The sequence below is a fragment of the Electrophorus electricus genome, chromosome 11 (genome assembly GCF_041902795.1).
Source record: "Electrophorus electricus isolate QZ-2024a chromosome 11, ASM4190279v1, whole genome shotgun sequence".
Taxonomy (NCBI): Eukaryota; Metazoa; Chordata; class Actinopteri; order Gymnotiformes; family Gymnotidae; genus Electrophorus; species Electrophorus electricus.
In genome coordinates this window covers 25,847,901-25,862,500 of record NC_137507.1, presented here as the reverse complement: position 1 = coordinate 25,862,500, position 14,600 = coordinate 25,847,901, and the positions used below count along the sequence as shown (strand labels likewise).

The 14,600-nt window shown below is 41.2% G+C and overlaps 2 protein-coding genes across 8 annotated transcripts in view; both read left to right on the top strand.

The window, feature by feature from the left end:
* LOC113588428 (receptor-type tyrosine-protein phosphatase mu) overlaps window positions 1-4,853 on the top strand; it is a 164,263-nt gene extending 159,410 nt beyond the window's left edge. For 4 of the 7 annotated variants that reach the window (XM_081722649.1, XM_081722647.1, XM_081722651.1 and 1 more), the window contains 2 exons: window positions 3,063-3,198; window positions 4,003-4,852. In XM_081722649.1, the coding sequence (XP_081578775.1) occupies window positions 3,063-3,198; window positions 4,003-4,056 (190 nt within the window). In that variant the 3' untranslated portion in view covers window positions 4,057-4,852. Of the gene's footprint in view, window positions 1-3,062; window positions 3,199-4,002 lie in introns of all 7 variants that reach the window. The other 3 variants (XM_081722646.1, XM_081722650.1, XM_081722652.1) reach the window with 2 other exon arrangements.
* A 6,911-nt stretch (window positions 4,854-11,764) lies between these two features.
* On the top strand, window positions 11,765-12,722 carry LOC113588423 (CD59 glycoprotein-like). Its single transcript, XM_027027592.3, has 4 exons — window positions 11,765-11,842; window positions 11,999-12,051; window positions 12,180-12,302; window positions 12,533-12,722. The coding sequence occupies exons 2-4, from the start codon at window positions 12,003-12,005 to the stop codon at window positions 12,631-12,633; spliced, it is 273 nt and encodes a 90-aa protein (XP_026883393.1). The 5' UTR covers window positions 11,765-11,842; window positions 11,999-12,002; the 3' UTR covers window positions 12,634-12,722.
* Window positions 12,723-14,600: the final 1,878 nt, after the last annotated feature.

The window sequence follows — 14,600 nt, the reverse complement described above, 5'->3', positions numbered from 1 at the left end:
TCCTCTCTGAACTGAACACACTGAAGGGCTTCACACTTCACCTGTGAGCTGAATCTGGTGTTTAACAGCAAAAAGTAAAGAACCACAGGGGTTGAATAAATTTCTCTGTTTGTATACATGATAATATACAAACACACACACAGTGGGTGAAATAAGTATTGAACACGTCACCAGTTTTCTAAGTAAATATATTTATAAAGGTGCTATTGACATGAAATTCTCAACAGATGTTGGTAACAAGCCATCCAATCCACACATGCAAAGAAATCAAACTGTAGATGTCCATAAATTCTGTATAATAGTGAGAAATGACACAGGGAAAAAATATTGAACACATGAAGAAGGAGAGGTGCAAAAAGCCATGGAAAGTCATGACACCAGCTGAAATCTATCAGTAATTAGAAAGCAATCCTGCCACTTAGTGCAAATTAATATCAGCTGGTTCAACTGATGGCCTATGAAAAGGTGTCTCATTACCAAGGTGCCACACAAGAAACATCTCATTATGGGTAAAACCTGTGAACCTTCACAACCTTATTCTTGCAAAACATACTGATTGCATTGGTTACAGAAGAATTTCTAAACTACTGAAGGTTACTGTGAGCACTGTTGTGGCCATAATTTGGAAGTGGAAAGAACATCATTTCACCATAAACCAGCCACGACCAGGTGCTCCCCACAAGATTTCAGACAGAGGAGTGAAAAGAATTATCAGAAGAGTTGTCCAAGAGCCAAGGACCACCTGTGGAGAGCTACAGTAAGACCTGGAATCAGCAGGGACAATTGTTTCACAGAAAACAATAAGTAATGCACTCAACCTCCATGGCCTGTGTGCACGCTCACCATGCAAGACTCCATTGCATGTTGAAGCGCGTTTAAAGTTTGCTCAACAACATTTAGACAAGCCTGTGAAATACTGAGAGAATACAGTCTGGTCAGATGAGACCAAAATTGAACTCTTTGGATGCCATAATACAAACCCTGTTTGGAGGTCAAAAGGCACTGCATATCACCCCAAAAACACCATACCAACAGTGAAGTTTGGAGGTGGGAACATCATGGTGTGGGGCTGTTTTTCACCATACGGCACTGGCACGCTTCATATAACTGAAGGAAGGATGAATGGACAAATATACAGAGACATTCTTGATAAAAATCTGCTGCCATCTACCATGATGATGAAGATGAAATGAAGGTGGACATTTCAGCAAGACAGTGATGCCAAACACACAACCAAGAAAACTCTCAACTGGTTTCAGAGAAAGAAAGTAAAGCTGCTAGAATGGCCCAGCCAATCACCTGACCTGAATCCAATTAAAAATCCATTGAAGGAACTAAAGCTCAGAGTTCATAGTAGGAGCCCATGGAACCTTCAGGATTTGAAGAATGTTTGTGTGGAAGAATGGGCCAAAATCACACCTGAGCAATGCACGCAACTAGTCTCCCCATACAGGAGGCATCCTGAAGCTGCCATCACCAACAAAGGCTTTTGTATGAAGTATTAAATACATTTCAGTAAACGTGTTCAATACTTTTTCCCTGTGTCATTTCTCATTATTACACACAACTTATGGACATTTATGGTTTGATTTCTTTGCAAGTGTGGATTGGATGGGTTGTTACCGACATCTGGTGAGAATTTCATGTCAATAGAAATTGGTGACGTGTTCAATACTTATTACACTGCCTGGCCAAAAAAAGGCCTATATTTAACTAAGCAAATAGGTAAGAGCCTCCCATTGGATAATTACTGCATGGGTGATTATGTTTCAGCTGGCAACAAGTTATTTAACCCTAACTGATGCAGTGAGTAGCTTCTCATTTGTTAAACAACCATGTCGAAAAACACATCCTGTGGTCGTGGAAAAGATGTTAATCTGTTTCAGAAGGGTCAAATTATTGGCATGCATCAAGCAGAGAAAACATCTAATGAGATTGCTGAAACTACTCAAATCGGGTTAAAAACTGTCCAACGCATTATTAAAAAGTGGAAGGGCAGTGGGGAAACATCATCTTTGAGGAATGAATGTGGTCGGAAAGAAAATCTTGAATGATTGTGATCAGTGATCACTTAAACGTGTGGTGAAATCAAATCGTAGAAAAACAACAGTAGAACTCAGGGATATGTTTAATAGTGAAAGTAAGAGTATTTCCACAAGCACAATGCGAAGAGAACCCAAGGGATTGGGACTAAACAGCTGTCTAGCCTTAAGAAAACCATTTGTCAGTGAGGCTAACCGGCAAAAACGGCTTCAATTTGCTAGAGAGCATAAAGATTGGACTCTGGAGCAATGGAAGAAGGTCATGTGGTCTAATGAGCCCAGATTTCCCCTGTTCCAGAGTGTTGGGCGCATCAGGGTAAGAAGAGAGGCGGCTGAGGTGATGCACCCGTCATGCCTAGTGCCTACCGTACAAGCCTGTGGGGGCAGTGCTATGATCTGGGGATACTGCAGTTGGTCAGGTCTAAGTTCAGTAATGTTATGTGCCCAAAGAATGAGGTCAGCTGACTACCTGAATATACTGAACTACCAGGTTATTCCATCAATGGATTTTTTCTTCCCTGATGGCACGGGCATATTCCAAGATGACAATGCCAGGATTCATCAGGCTCAAATTGTGAAAGAGTGGTTCAGGGAGCATGAGACATCATTTTCACACATGGATTGGCCACCACAGAGTCCAGACCTGAATGCCATTGAGAATTTTTGGGATGTGCTAGAGAAGACTTTGCACAGTGATCCAAATCTCCCATCATCAAGATCTTGTGGAAAAATTTATGCAACTCTAGACAGAAATAAATGTTGTGACATTGCAGAAGCTTGTGGAAACGATGCAACAGCGAATGCGTGCCGTAATCAAGCTAAAGGTGGTCCAACGAAATATTAGTGTGTGTGACCTTTTTTTTGGCCAGTTAGTGTGTGTGTGTGTGTGTGTGCATGTGTATTTATATAAACATGTGACACACCTGACACACCTGTTGAATGTTTTCCACTTTATTATGTGTTTATTCTTAAAATGTGCCATATGGTGTGTGTGTGTGTGTGTGTGTGTGTGTGTGTCAGGAATGGTGGTGGGCGTAGCGGAGCATTCTGCGCCATCAGCATTGTGAGTGAGATGCTGCGACACCAGCGTTCGGTGGACGTGTTCCACGCTGTCAAAACCCTCCGCAACAACAAGCCCAACATGGTGGACCTCCTGGTACTGCACTCACGTCCACACCCCTCACAAGCCAAACCCCCACCACTCCAGAACAGAACTCACGAACCAAACCCTGACCGTTCCAGCACAGAACTCACGAACCAAACCCTGACCGTTCCAGCACAGATCTCACGAACCAAAACTTGACCGTTCCAGCACAGAACTCACGAACCAAAACTTGACCGTTCCAGCACAGAACTCACGAACCAAACCCTGACCGTTCCAGCACAGAACTCACGAACCAAACCCTGACCGTTCCAGCACAGAACTCACGAACCAAACCCTGACCGTTCCAGCACAGATCTCACGAACCAAACCCTGACCGTTCCAGCACAGAACTCACAGACCAAACCCTGACCGTTCCAGCACAGAACTCACGAACCAAACCGTGACTGTTCCAGCACAGAACTTACGAACCAAATCCTGACCGTTCCAGCACAGAACTCACAGACCAAACCCTGACCGTTCCAGCACAGAACTCACGAACCAAACCCTGACCGTTCCGGTAGAGAACTCACGAACCAAACCCTGACTGTTCCGGCAGAGAACTCACCCAAAGTAAAGCCAAAGCTTTTAACGTTCGTACAGCGCTAAGACAAAACGAATGCCATAGTCTTGCTATACGTGATTTAATCTGCATATCTCATTTCCCAGAGTGTAGCAGTAAAGTTCTCCTTTGTTGGGTGGTATCTGTCTGACAGGATACTTATTGCTTGTGAATGCACATGGTCTGTGTTTTCTTTAATATAAAAAAATGGACCCAAACTGATGCATGTGTTGGTGTGCCTTTCTGTCCCTGTGCAGGAGCAGTACAAGTTCTGCTATGAAGTGGCTTTGGAGTACCTGAATTCCGGATAACTCCGCTCGCTCTTAAAAGACATTTTTTACTTTGGGCTGCTTGGCATCCTCGGACGTTTGGTGTGTGTGTGTGCGTGTGTGTGTGTGTGTGTGTGTGTGTGTGTGTGCGTGTGAGCACAGCACCGTGGGTCGGGCGGGCGTGCGTGTGTGTGCCTGCTTGTATATTTCCGCAAATGTCTGTTCATCTCACCAGGTTTTTCCCCTGCCTCTCCGAGAGCACCACATGCTGTTCAAGAGCTCTGCCGTCTGCCTGTACACTAACTGAAGCACGGGTGTGTTTTTCGTGGTGACCCGGCCCGGACCGGACCGGACCGGCTTCGTTCAGGGCCTGCGCCATTGGACCGTGCGGCCGTGTCCCAGCACTTCCTCCTGCACATTGTTGTGGTGTTTCCCATTTCTCACTGACCTGTGCCGAATCACGCTGACGGCGACCGTTAGCTGAGAATCGGGAATCTCAATGGGTTTTATTTTCCTCGTTGTTGTGTATATCAATCTTTATATGGTGACGTACGAAGAGTTGACATGGCAACCACTGCATCACTGCATACTCTGCACCACGTTGAAGTGATCCAAAGCATTTCTTTCTCCACTTTTTTTTGCTATTTTTTGTTTATATTGTAAATATGACCAGTCTAGTGCATTATTTATTCACGCTGTGTATTTCTGTTGTGCAACACTGGCAATCGTGTACTGGGTTCATTGGTTGATTCACCCAGAAAGTATTGTCAACTTTGGTTCATCTTGTCTGAAAGAAATATTGTAAATGTTCAAATATATACTGTATGTATTATAACAAAAACAAGCTTGAGTTATTTTTGAACTCACATAGTCTACAAATTCAACACGGTGTACGTTACACCTGCCTCTGTCTCTAACTCTATTCACTTGTCGAGTGTCCTAGCAAGCCTATGTTTACTGTGCAGAGTTTTTTGCTTTTAGCTTCAAGTAACTGTCTGCATCACTTTAAGCACATTACATTTTCCAAAAAAAGAGGCCGGACGAGCATGGATACTGGTTCGGCAGGGCTGCAATTTTCCATAGAGCTGTATAGGTACAGTTGTGTTCAAAATAATAGCGGGGTGTTTAAAAAGGTGAGTAAAGCTCAAAATTCTTATAATAGCTTTTATTTTCATACACACAAATGAATTGAGAACACCGCACATTCTATTCCAAATCAAAACACGAATTAAAATTCATCAAATGTGTTGTTACTTTACAGAACATGGAGAAAAGGGAACATTAGGCTGTTAAAAAAATAGCAGTCTGCATTTTTCTTTACAAACACACATTTACTGTAAAAACTGAAAAATGCTTGAATATCGAGCTTTCCTGTGAATCACTAAACTAATATTTAGTTGTATAACTACTGTTTCTGAGAACTGCTTCACATCTGTGTTGCATGGAGTTGACCAATTTCTGGCCCCTGTGAGCAGGTATTCCAGCCCAGGACGATTGGACTACATTCCACAATTCCTCTCCATTTCTTGGTTTTGCCAAGCATTTTTGATGTCACCCCACAAGTTTTCTATTGGTTTAAGGTCCGGAGATTGGACTGACAACTCCGTAATGTTAATCTTCTTGGTCTGGAGATGTTGCACTGGTGTGTTTGGGGTCACTGTCTCATTGAAACACCCATTTCATGGACATTTCGTCCTTGGCACAATTCAACATGGCCTCTTCAAGTATTTTGATGCATTCAAACTGATCCATGATCCCTGATATGGAATAAATGGGCCCGACATCATAGTATGAGAAACACCCGCATTTCATGATTCTTGTGCCACCATGCTTCACTGTCTTCACAGTGTACTGTGACATAAACTCAGTGTTTGTGGGTCATCTAACAAACTGTCTGCGGCCCCTAGACCCAAAAAGAACAATCTTTCTTTCTTCAGTCCCCAAAATGTTGCACCATTTGCTCTTTAGGCCAGTCGATATGTTTGGCAAATTGTAACCTCTTCAGCACGTCGTTTTTGCAGCAGTGGGACTTTGTGGGGGCTTCCTGCCGATAGCTTGGCTTCACGTGGGGGTCCTCTAATTGTTACAGTATTCACAGGTAACTTTAGAGCTTTGATCTCCCTAGAGCTGATCATTGGCTGAGTCTCTATTCTTCGATCGATTTGAAATGGAGTTTTCCATTTTTCTTCCACGTCTTTCTGGTTTTGGTTGCCATTTTAAAGCATTTGAGAACATTTTAGCTGAGCAGCTTATCATTTTCTGCACTTCTTTATATGCTTTCCGCTTTCCAATCAACTTTTTAATCAAAGTACACTTTTGTTCCGAACAATGTCTGGAACAGTCCGTTTTACAGTTTTTTTAGAGAGAAATGCACTATAACCAGTATGTACATCTGCTGGTTTCATCCTATAATTGGGGCCACCTGTTTCACGCCTGTTTTTTTCACAGGATGAACGACCTGACTAACTGAACTTCACACTATTATTTTGAACATGCCCCTTTTAGTTAATTATTCAGTTACACAGAATCAGCAGCATACGTGTCATGACTGCTGGGTCTGTTGGTTTTTTATTTCTCTATCACACCTACTAGTACATTTTTGCCATGTATATTTCTACCAAAACCTAGTTAGTGATGTTGCTATTTTGAACACAACTGTATGTAGTCCATCGACCTGTTTTTCATTCATAAGACAACAACAGAACCAAGCAGCAAATAACCAAGACTGTCTGCTAGGTGCTCTGAGACTGGGAGTGCTTTAAACTGGGAGCCCTGGGATCTCTGGGGGCCGGGCTGCGCTCAGAATATGAGATTGCACATGAGTTGCACATGTCAAACACGCGACACAGGGTCCTGGGGCCCTGGGGCACACTCTGCCCTGCAAAACCTCCAGAATGTTCTGTTTGTTTGTTTATCTGTTGGTTTATGTCAGGAAATCAACACTGCTTTCTTGGGGTGTGAGGTAATGTGCCTTCCTAAACTCCTGGCCTTGGGGCTCTGCGGCTTGAAGCAGAGGAAACACAAACAGAAATGGAGAGGCGGATAATGACATCTTTGCATCTTTTATAAAGTCTTGTAAAGACTACCAGAAACACTATCCATGAAAGTATTTATGGAATAATTTCAGAATATGTATATGAGATTATTATTACTAGTTTCATGAGTTAATGTAAGGTAGAGTTAGGGTAGTCTCTCCCTGTGTCTATCCTTGAGTAAATGAATTTATGTGTGTCAGTGATGAAAAGTGAGTTAAGATTCGAATTTGTCTGTCCTGTGCTTATTTTGAAGCTCATGTGAGTCTGTTGTGAAAAGCTCTCTTGAAATAATACTTGCATGGATAGTGTTTCTGATTTTCCATAATGCACACGTCATTCTCCCAGGAGCAGATGGACAGACACTGGAAGCTACAGGTAATGCAGCCACGCAGAGTTGCGCCTGGGAAACTGGAGGTAAGCCGCGTGCGTTAAGGCTTGTGGGATTCGGGCCAAACATATCCTATTGTACTTTACTCGGAGGCCTTTGACATGGGTGGACCTTGCTGGTCCTCTGCCGCATGGACCTAAACAAGGATGCACTGATACTTCACTTGATCGTCATTCGGCATGAATCCGATCTGGGCTTGACTACTGAGAGTCGGTCAGTAAAACGTGTTGTTAGAATTCTACTTCAGCCTGCTGGGCCTCGTGACTGGAGATTCCACTCGCTCTGGGGACTGTTGAAGGTTTTTGTGAGAAAGCAAAGCATAACTCACCACTAAGCAGAGCAAACGGCCTCGTTCTTCCACTGCGAGCATTAAAAATAGCAAAGGATAGGACGCACAACTGAAGTGTACATACAGCAACATGCAAACTTTAAAGAAAACAAATGTCGATGTTTGTCTTATATTAGTGCACAAAGGTCCTAAAAGGACCTTTAAATGAAGCATACGCATTTCAGGACGAAAAGGACATGAAAACAATACAGGTTACAGTTATCTGTATTTCTATTATGTAAGGACAAAGGATGAAAGTGAAGCAGGCTTACGTTTGCTATGTTCGCCTGTTCATCATGCTTTGATTTCTCAAGCGTTCAACTCATTTAAATACTGATCTGTGTACATTGCACCATTTTAGAGTGCATCATGAGATAAAGGATGAAAGTTCTAAACTGAACTGAAAGGCAACAGTAGTTCTTCTCAAATGTCCTGGAGATGTGTTTCAGTGTCACCACAGTTTGACATGGATTTCACATAAAAACATTTGACAGAGAGACAGGATGAGACAGTAGCAGACGGCTGGGAGCCCATATGGGATTATGCTAATCTCTTTAATTAATTCTAATGCTAATGCTGTTAATTTAATTAACATTACTTTTAATGTACTGTACCCACCAGTTTAATTCTTGGTGTGGAAATGTTTCAACTCATTCTCACACACAGGACTCCCATCTACATCAAAACAATAATTCAGCATAAATCCAAATCTCTCCATGACACAAAGCAACTTAAATACACCCATTCCAAGCACAAATAAAACTTCATCACTAAATCGTATGCTTTTATTGCGTGAAATTCAAACATATCAGGGATCTTGTGTCTCTCAATTTGCCCTACATAAGTGCACAGTAGTGTGAAAAAGTGTTTGCCCCCTTTCTATCTTTTTTTTTTTTTTGCATGTTTGTCACATTGAAATTTTACAGATCAACAAACAAATTGAATTATTAGACAAGGATAACACAAAATGCAGTTTTTAAATGAAGGTTATTATTAAGGAGAAAAAAAAATCCAAACCTACATGGCCCTGCATGAAAAAGTGATTGCCCCCTAAACCTAATAACTGGTTGGGCCACCTTTAGCAGCAACAACTGCGATCAAGCGTTTGTGATAACTGGCAATGAGTCTTTTACAGTGCTGAGGAGGAGCTTTGGCCCACTCATCTTTGCAGGATTGTAATTCGGTCACGTTGGAGGATTTATTTATTTATTTATTTATTTATTTATTTTTGGATCACAGCATGCTATCTAGCTTTTAAGGATCTTTTGGTCTACTTCACTTTGTCAGGCAGGTCCTATTTAAGGGATTTCTTGATTGAGAACAGGTATGGCAGTAATCTGGCCAGGGTGTGGCTAGAAAAATTGAACTCAGCTTTCCAAAGATGTGATAAACCACAGTTAATTTATGTTTTAAGGAGGGGCAATCACTTTTTCACACAGGGTCATGTAAGTTTGGATTTTTTTTTTTCCCTTAATAATAAAAACCTCCATTTAAAAACTCCATTTTGTGTTTACTTGTGTTATCTTTGTCTAATATTTAAATTTGTTTGATGATCTGAAACATTTAAGTGTGACAAACATGCAAAAAAATAAGATATCAGGAAGGGCGCAAACAGTTTTTCACACCACTGTAAGTTGTTGGAGACATCACTCAGAAGCATCATCGTGAAGCTGTGCTCACAACATCACAGGGCCATAGCTGCCACACAGAGTAACATGAAGCAGGACAGCGAGTGAGAGTGTCATCATCATCATCATCATCATCATCATTGTCTTTGTCTTCATCTTCATCTTCTCCAGAGAGCACTGTTTTCTTTGGATGCCCCTTCCAGAAAAATACAGCTGATACTTCTGGTGTTATTACACAACAGAAGATAATTGCTGGCGAGTTCGTCTAAATGAAAGAGTTCATAACCACTCTACGAGGACGAATGCAATGGCTCATGCTGTTGTAACCTTGAGAGTAAGACTGGATGTAGCGATAAACATCTCACAGCCAGTGTAAGGGTTGGCGCCAGGCCGAGGTCCCTTCCGGCCACCAGAGGGGGTCTCGATTCAGGCACACCACTAATCAGGCTTAACACCCAACAGCTGGGCTAGACCTTATATAAGCCCAATGAACCAGTCGTTCAGTGCTGCGTCTTTGCCAAGTACCTAGCTGGTAATTTAAGGTATTGAGGTCTGTGAACTTTCGTGCTACACCTCACTTCTTTGCTGCGAGGGTGTCCATGTTTTCACACGTCCCCTCCTCTTTCCAGTTTTCCCTGTCGAATCTGTTTCTCTCCGGAGGCTTCCCTTAGCCATTCAAGTTCCTCCCCGTTTTCTGGTTTTGTTTGGGAAGTTTTAGTTTGAGTTTTCCCCAGTGCATCGGGGTTGCCATTTCTTCCCGTGGCGTCCTTTCTTCTCCCTTTTTCCACGCTTGGTGATGTTTGGTTTTTCCTTTTGTTTTACCTGACCCAAGCTCTAACTGTTCAGCACACGGGCCTGCCATTGTTAGAGTGTGGTTGCTCACCCAGTAGGCTGTTGGTATCATCACCCAGCTGGCCTGGCTTTGAGCCTATCTTACAGGCAGGACGTTTACAATTGCATCACCTTAAAAGGAAAAAATTGCAAACACAGTATTGAACGTTGCTCAACAGCTAGCAAATAAGAAAACTTTGTAAAGTCACTGAGTTGCTAACTAAAACTACTTTTTAATCATATTCCTGTGTGAACGTAGGCAGCTGTAACACGAGAGCTGATAATGCTGTGTTTGTTCATTGTTTGACCTTGAAGTGTGACATCAGATCTGTCCTATATGTGCAAGCTAGCAGAGTATTTTCTGGAAAAGATGGACACGATGCTGTGCCCTGGATACACACTTCCGTAAAGGTGTCCCTCTTTTTCTGGATACAAAACAGTGAGCCTGTACTGGTTCACCTCTCCCTTGTACTCCTGTGTGTGCTGAATAAAAGGCTCGGTCTTAAAGGTCATGAGTGCATTGTCATTTTTCCATCAAGTGTTTTTTTTACTTTTGTAACTACAAGGTTTCCGGAGAAATGGATCAGTTTGATCATCATTTGTGCAGGCAAATTGCAAGCTGATGAAGGACTTCTGTCTTAAATGTTCTGTTTCTCCGAAGACTTTGTGTACTTCACTACCGTCTCTGTTATCCCATATAAGCACCGCAAGGCGATTGTATCGCCAACTGAGGAATTTTTTAATATGCTGTCACCAACCCACACTGGTCTCTGGCAGGAGCTGATAGACATGAGTCCGGCACCCTAAACATAAGTCTGATTTTTCAACTTCTAGGAATATAAATTGTCACATTTTTTTCTTTCTAACTAATGTGTTTTGCTACCTAAACCTCAGTCATCTGAAATAAGCTGCTGGCTGCCAAAAATCAGTGCCACTGTTACTAGCTTGCTGATGTAACATGTCTGGGAACATGGTGGCTGAAACCGCCATGGTGGTTCACCAGCCAATTGCCTAACTAGAAAACTAATTAGTTTTTCTATACAGGAAATAGAATGTGAATAAGTGATCCATTCTCAGTACATCATGTGTGTATGTATTCACTATATTACATGAGAATACAGTATGTATATAGAACAAAACACTTAGGAAAGAATTTGGTAAAGTAATCTGTACAAAAATACTAAATGCAGTATACAGCTTACATAGTTATTTATTATTTTTTAACTTGTCATAACTTGTAGGAATGTTTCTATGACTACTGGAGTCTGGGAATTTGGCAGCCTACTATTTGAAATAACTCGTGTTTGTTCTGCGTAGGCATGACTTTCCAGAAGAACATGATTAAAGCAAGGTCTGTTATCTACTGTCTGTGGAATGGGATTTCAGATGGAGAACCTTGAGTACAGGGGTCACAGGAACTGAAAGCATTGTTATTGTGCAATTCTGGATTTCCCAAATATAGATCAAAGTCTAAACTATTGATGGGGACATGAGACGTAGAGAAGGCTGGGCCCTGGGAAAACTGATTTAAAGAGGACCTAGAGGCAGTCTGAACAGGTGCATTATTAGAGCTCGAAGACAAAAGTCTACATTGCTTCCTGATTGCATAACATTTCAGGTAAAAATAATTTGGCATATATATGCAGGATTGACAATGTATGTGTTTTCTTTTAGAGGCTTCACAACATCAGGCTTGGCCTACAAGAAGGCAGGAGCGATCCGTTCTTACTGATGTTGCAGTTGAATTAAACGTCACTTTATTATTGTGCTGCAGAATAATGAGGACCATGTTTGTGGTGTTGGCTCTTGCCCTGCTGGTGATGGGTGGTGAGTATGGTCCAGTTCAGATTTTAGGGAATACCTGTTTCACATTCTAAATATTGAATAAAACAATGTTTTATCATGTCTATAAAACATTGATTGTTCCTTACTGCTCCCCCTTACCTGAGTTGCAGGTTCCGCCCTAAAATGTAACAACTGTGTACCCTTGACCGCTGGTGGCAAATGTAGAAACACCATTGAAACATGTGGATATAATAAAGACGCCTGTGTCACTGCTATGTTCACCACCTACCCATGTAAGTCTCGTCCAGCTTCTTGTTAAATTACTCAACCATGTAAGTTTTGTCAAATCTGATGTCAACATAGGGTTGTATTAAGCATAGTTTTGTTGTGTGCTTGAGTGTAAACATCAGTGTGTTTAAAAAATGTTTAAACAAATCTAGAATTTCCAAAAAATGAAAATATTGTGTTTGAGGGCCTGTGCACTGATTACTAAAATGTTCTTTCTATGTTTTTTTCTCCTTAGTTAACTACTTCAAGAGATGCATCAAACTGTCTGACTGCCTTCTGCTTCAGGGCAGTCCTGGGATCAATGCTGTATGCTGTCAGAGAGACCTTTGCAATTAGTAACCTATTAGTGACCTCCATTCATGGTTGGAGGTAACGTTGAGGAAAAATTCAAATAAAAATGAATAGTAATAAAGATCTGCTTATAATTCCAATGTCTGTGACGTGTCATTGCACTTTATCTGCTTTCATTAGTGAAAACAAGAATTTCCCTGTATTGCATACAAACCCGAGCTAACGCGTTCCTACTGATAAAACCTGTATTATCTGACATTATAATAATAATAATAACTACAAAGCAAAGTTTGTGAACAAACTGCACAGGCTTGCCAATCTCATTGTAACAGGAAACTACTTCATGGGCGATTACATATAGGTAAGCAACAATACATGGTAGGTTTAGAATAACTTAATAGTAAAATAAAGGTACTTTAAGCTTATTTCTCTTTAGGAGAAACACAGCCTGGGTTTTGCTGAAATTTTAATGAAGGGTGATGCATTGCAGTCAAACTTTCATGTACAGTAATGTTTTCATAAAAGGTATGTTATGGGCCCACCTGTATGTTATGGGCCCACCTGTTATGGGCCCACCTGTATGTTATGGGCCCACCTGTATGTTATGGGCCCACCTGTTATGGGCCCACCTGTTATGGGCCCACCTGTATGTTATGGGCCCACCTGTATGTTATGGGCCCACCTGTATGTTATGGGCCCACCTGTCTAAGCAAGCAGGTGGGAACATGAACTACTAGTACACTAGCTGAGAGCCAGTACACCCACACAGATTGTTTCTGTAAAATGCATTTCATGGGACATCAGGTGTATAATATAATAACACTAGAAAGTACAGCTACCACAATCATGTTTGTTGTGTTATTCAGGAAAGATTAAGCAGGATCTTCTTGGAGGGCCTCCTCAGCCTCCAAGGGAGAGTCCTTATAGGGGTCGGACTTTGTTTCCCACCTAAGGTGTCCAAGAGAACTCTGGGGAGGAAAAATGGATCATCAGGTAATAAAATGAGTGTTTACAGGGAAAAGCGATTTAACATTGCATTAGACATATTAATAAAATAAAACATAAGGGACTATAGAGATTGAAAACATTCTCTAGCAGTGTCCTATGTTGTCTAACTCTACAGTACTTCAAAGTTTTGTTTTCACACGTTGGACCTTTAACACCTTTCAGTGCATTCCACATCTAAGAGTGGTGTTGTTGAGGGGTGGATTGTAATTTGCAGCTTTTATCCCCACTGACCTTTTCTTAAATCCGTGTTTTTGGTACTTCACTCCTTTAGTTCACATCTGTAATTGTAAGCGATACATCTGAAAACTTTTGCCAAGACCCTCGAACAAACATGGGCATGACTCAGCAGTTATCAACAGGTACGTTCTCTTTATCCATTCAGGTTATAACTTATATTAGTATAAGTTACTAAAAAGACTGATGTGTATTTAGCTATTTATTTAGCTATTGGTTGAAATATATTTTATCGTGCATTGTATGATTTAACTCGTTGGGGCCTAACATAGTAATTCATTTCAAGTTAGTCAAAATGACATTTTCCATGAACTGAATCAGTACTTGACTGCATTAAATGAGAAGCTCTTGAGTGGTGAATGTAGTCAACAGCCACGTTCACAGAATTCTTCCACCAGTTTTGATAACGATGAACAGAGTCCTAGAACATATGAAACTGATGTAGAATTTCTCCCTTCAGATAATACTGAAAACTGTATGGAAATGGAACAAATGGGTATGGTGTAGATCCTGACATTAGAATAATTCATAGAGAAAAGTTAAATAACACAGAAATTAGGAGGAGAATAAATTTTGCCTCACTGGATAACATTAACAGTTTTGCAGAATTTTACAATTACATTTATAAAGGTTATAAATGGCATGATGGATACCGTTAATGAAATAGCTGGTCCTAGAGATGTAAATTTTCTAGTTCAAGGTCCAAATCTGAATGTTTCATCATAACTTGAGTTGAATAATGGAGCCGTGGAACTAGGCTCTTTTCTAAC

Coding starts and splice junctions, on each gene's coding strand:
- LOC113588423 (XM_027027592.3), top strand. CDS start 12,003: ATGAGGACCATGTTTGTGGTGTTGGCTCTTGCCCTGCTGGTGATGGGT. Junction 12,052..12,179: donor TGCCCTGCTGGTGATGGGTG/GTGAGTATGGTC, acceptor CCTGAGTTGCAG/GTTCCGCCCTAAAATGTAAC. Junction 12,303..12,532: donor TATGTTCACCACCTACCCAT/GTAAGTCTCGTC, acceptor TTTTCTCCTTAG/TTAACTACTTCAAGAGATGC.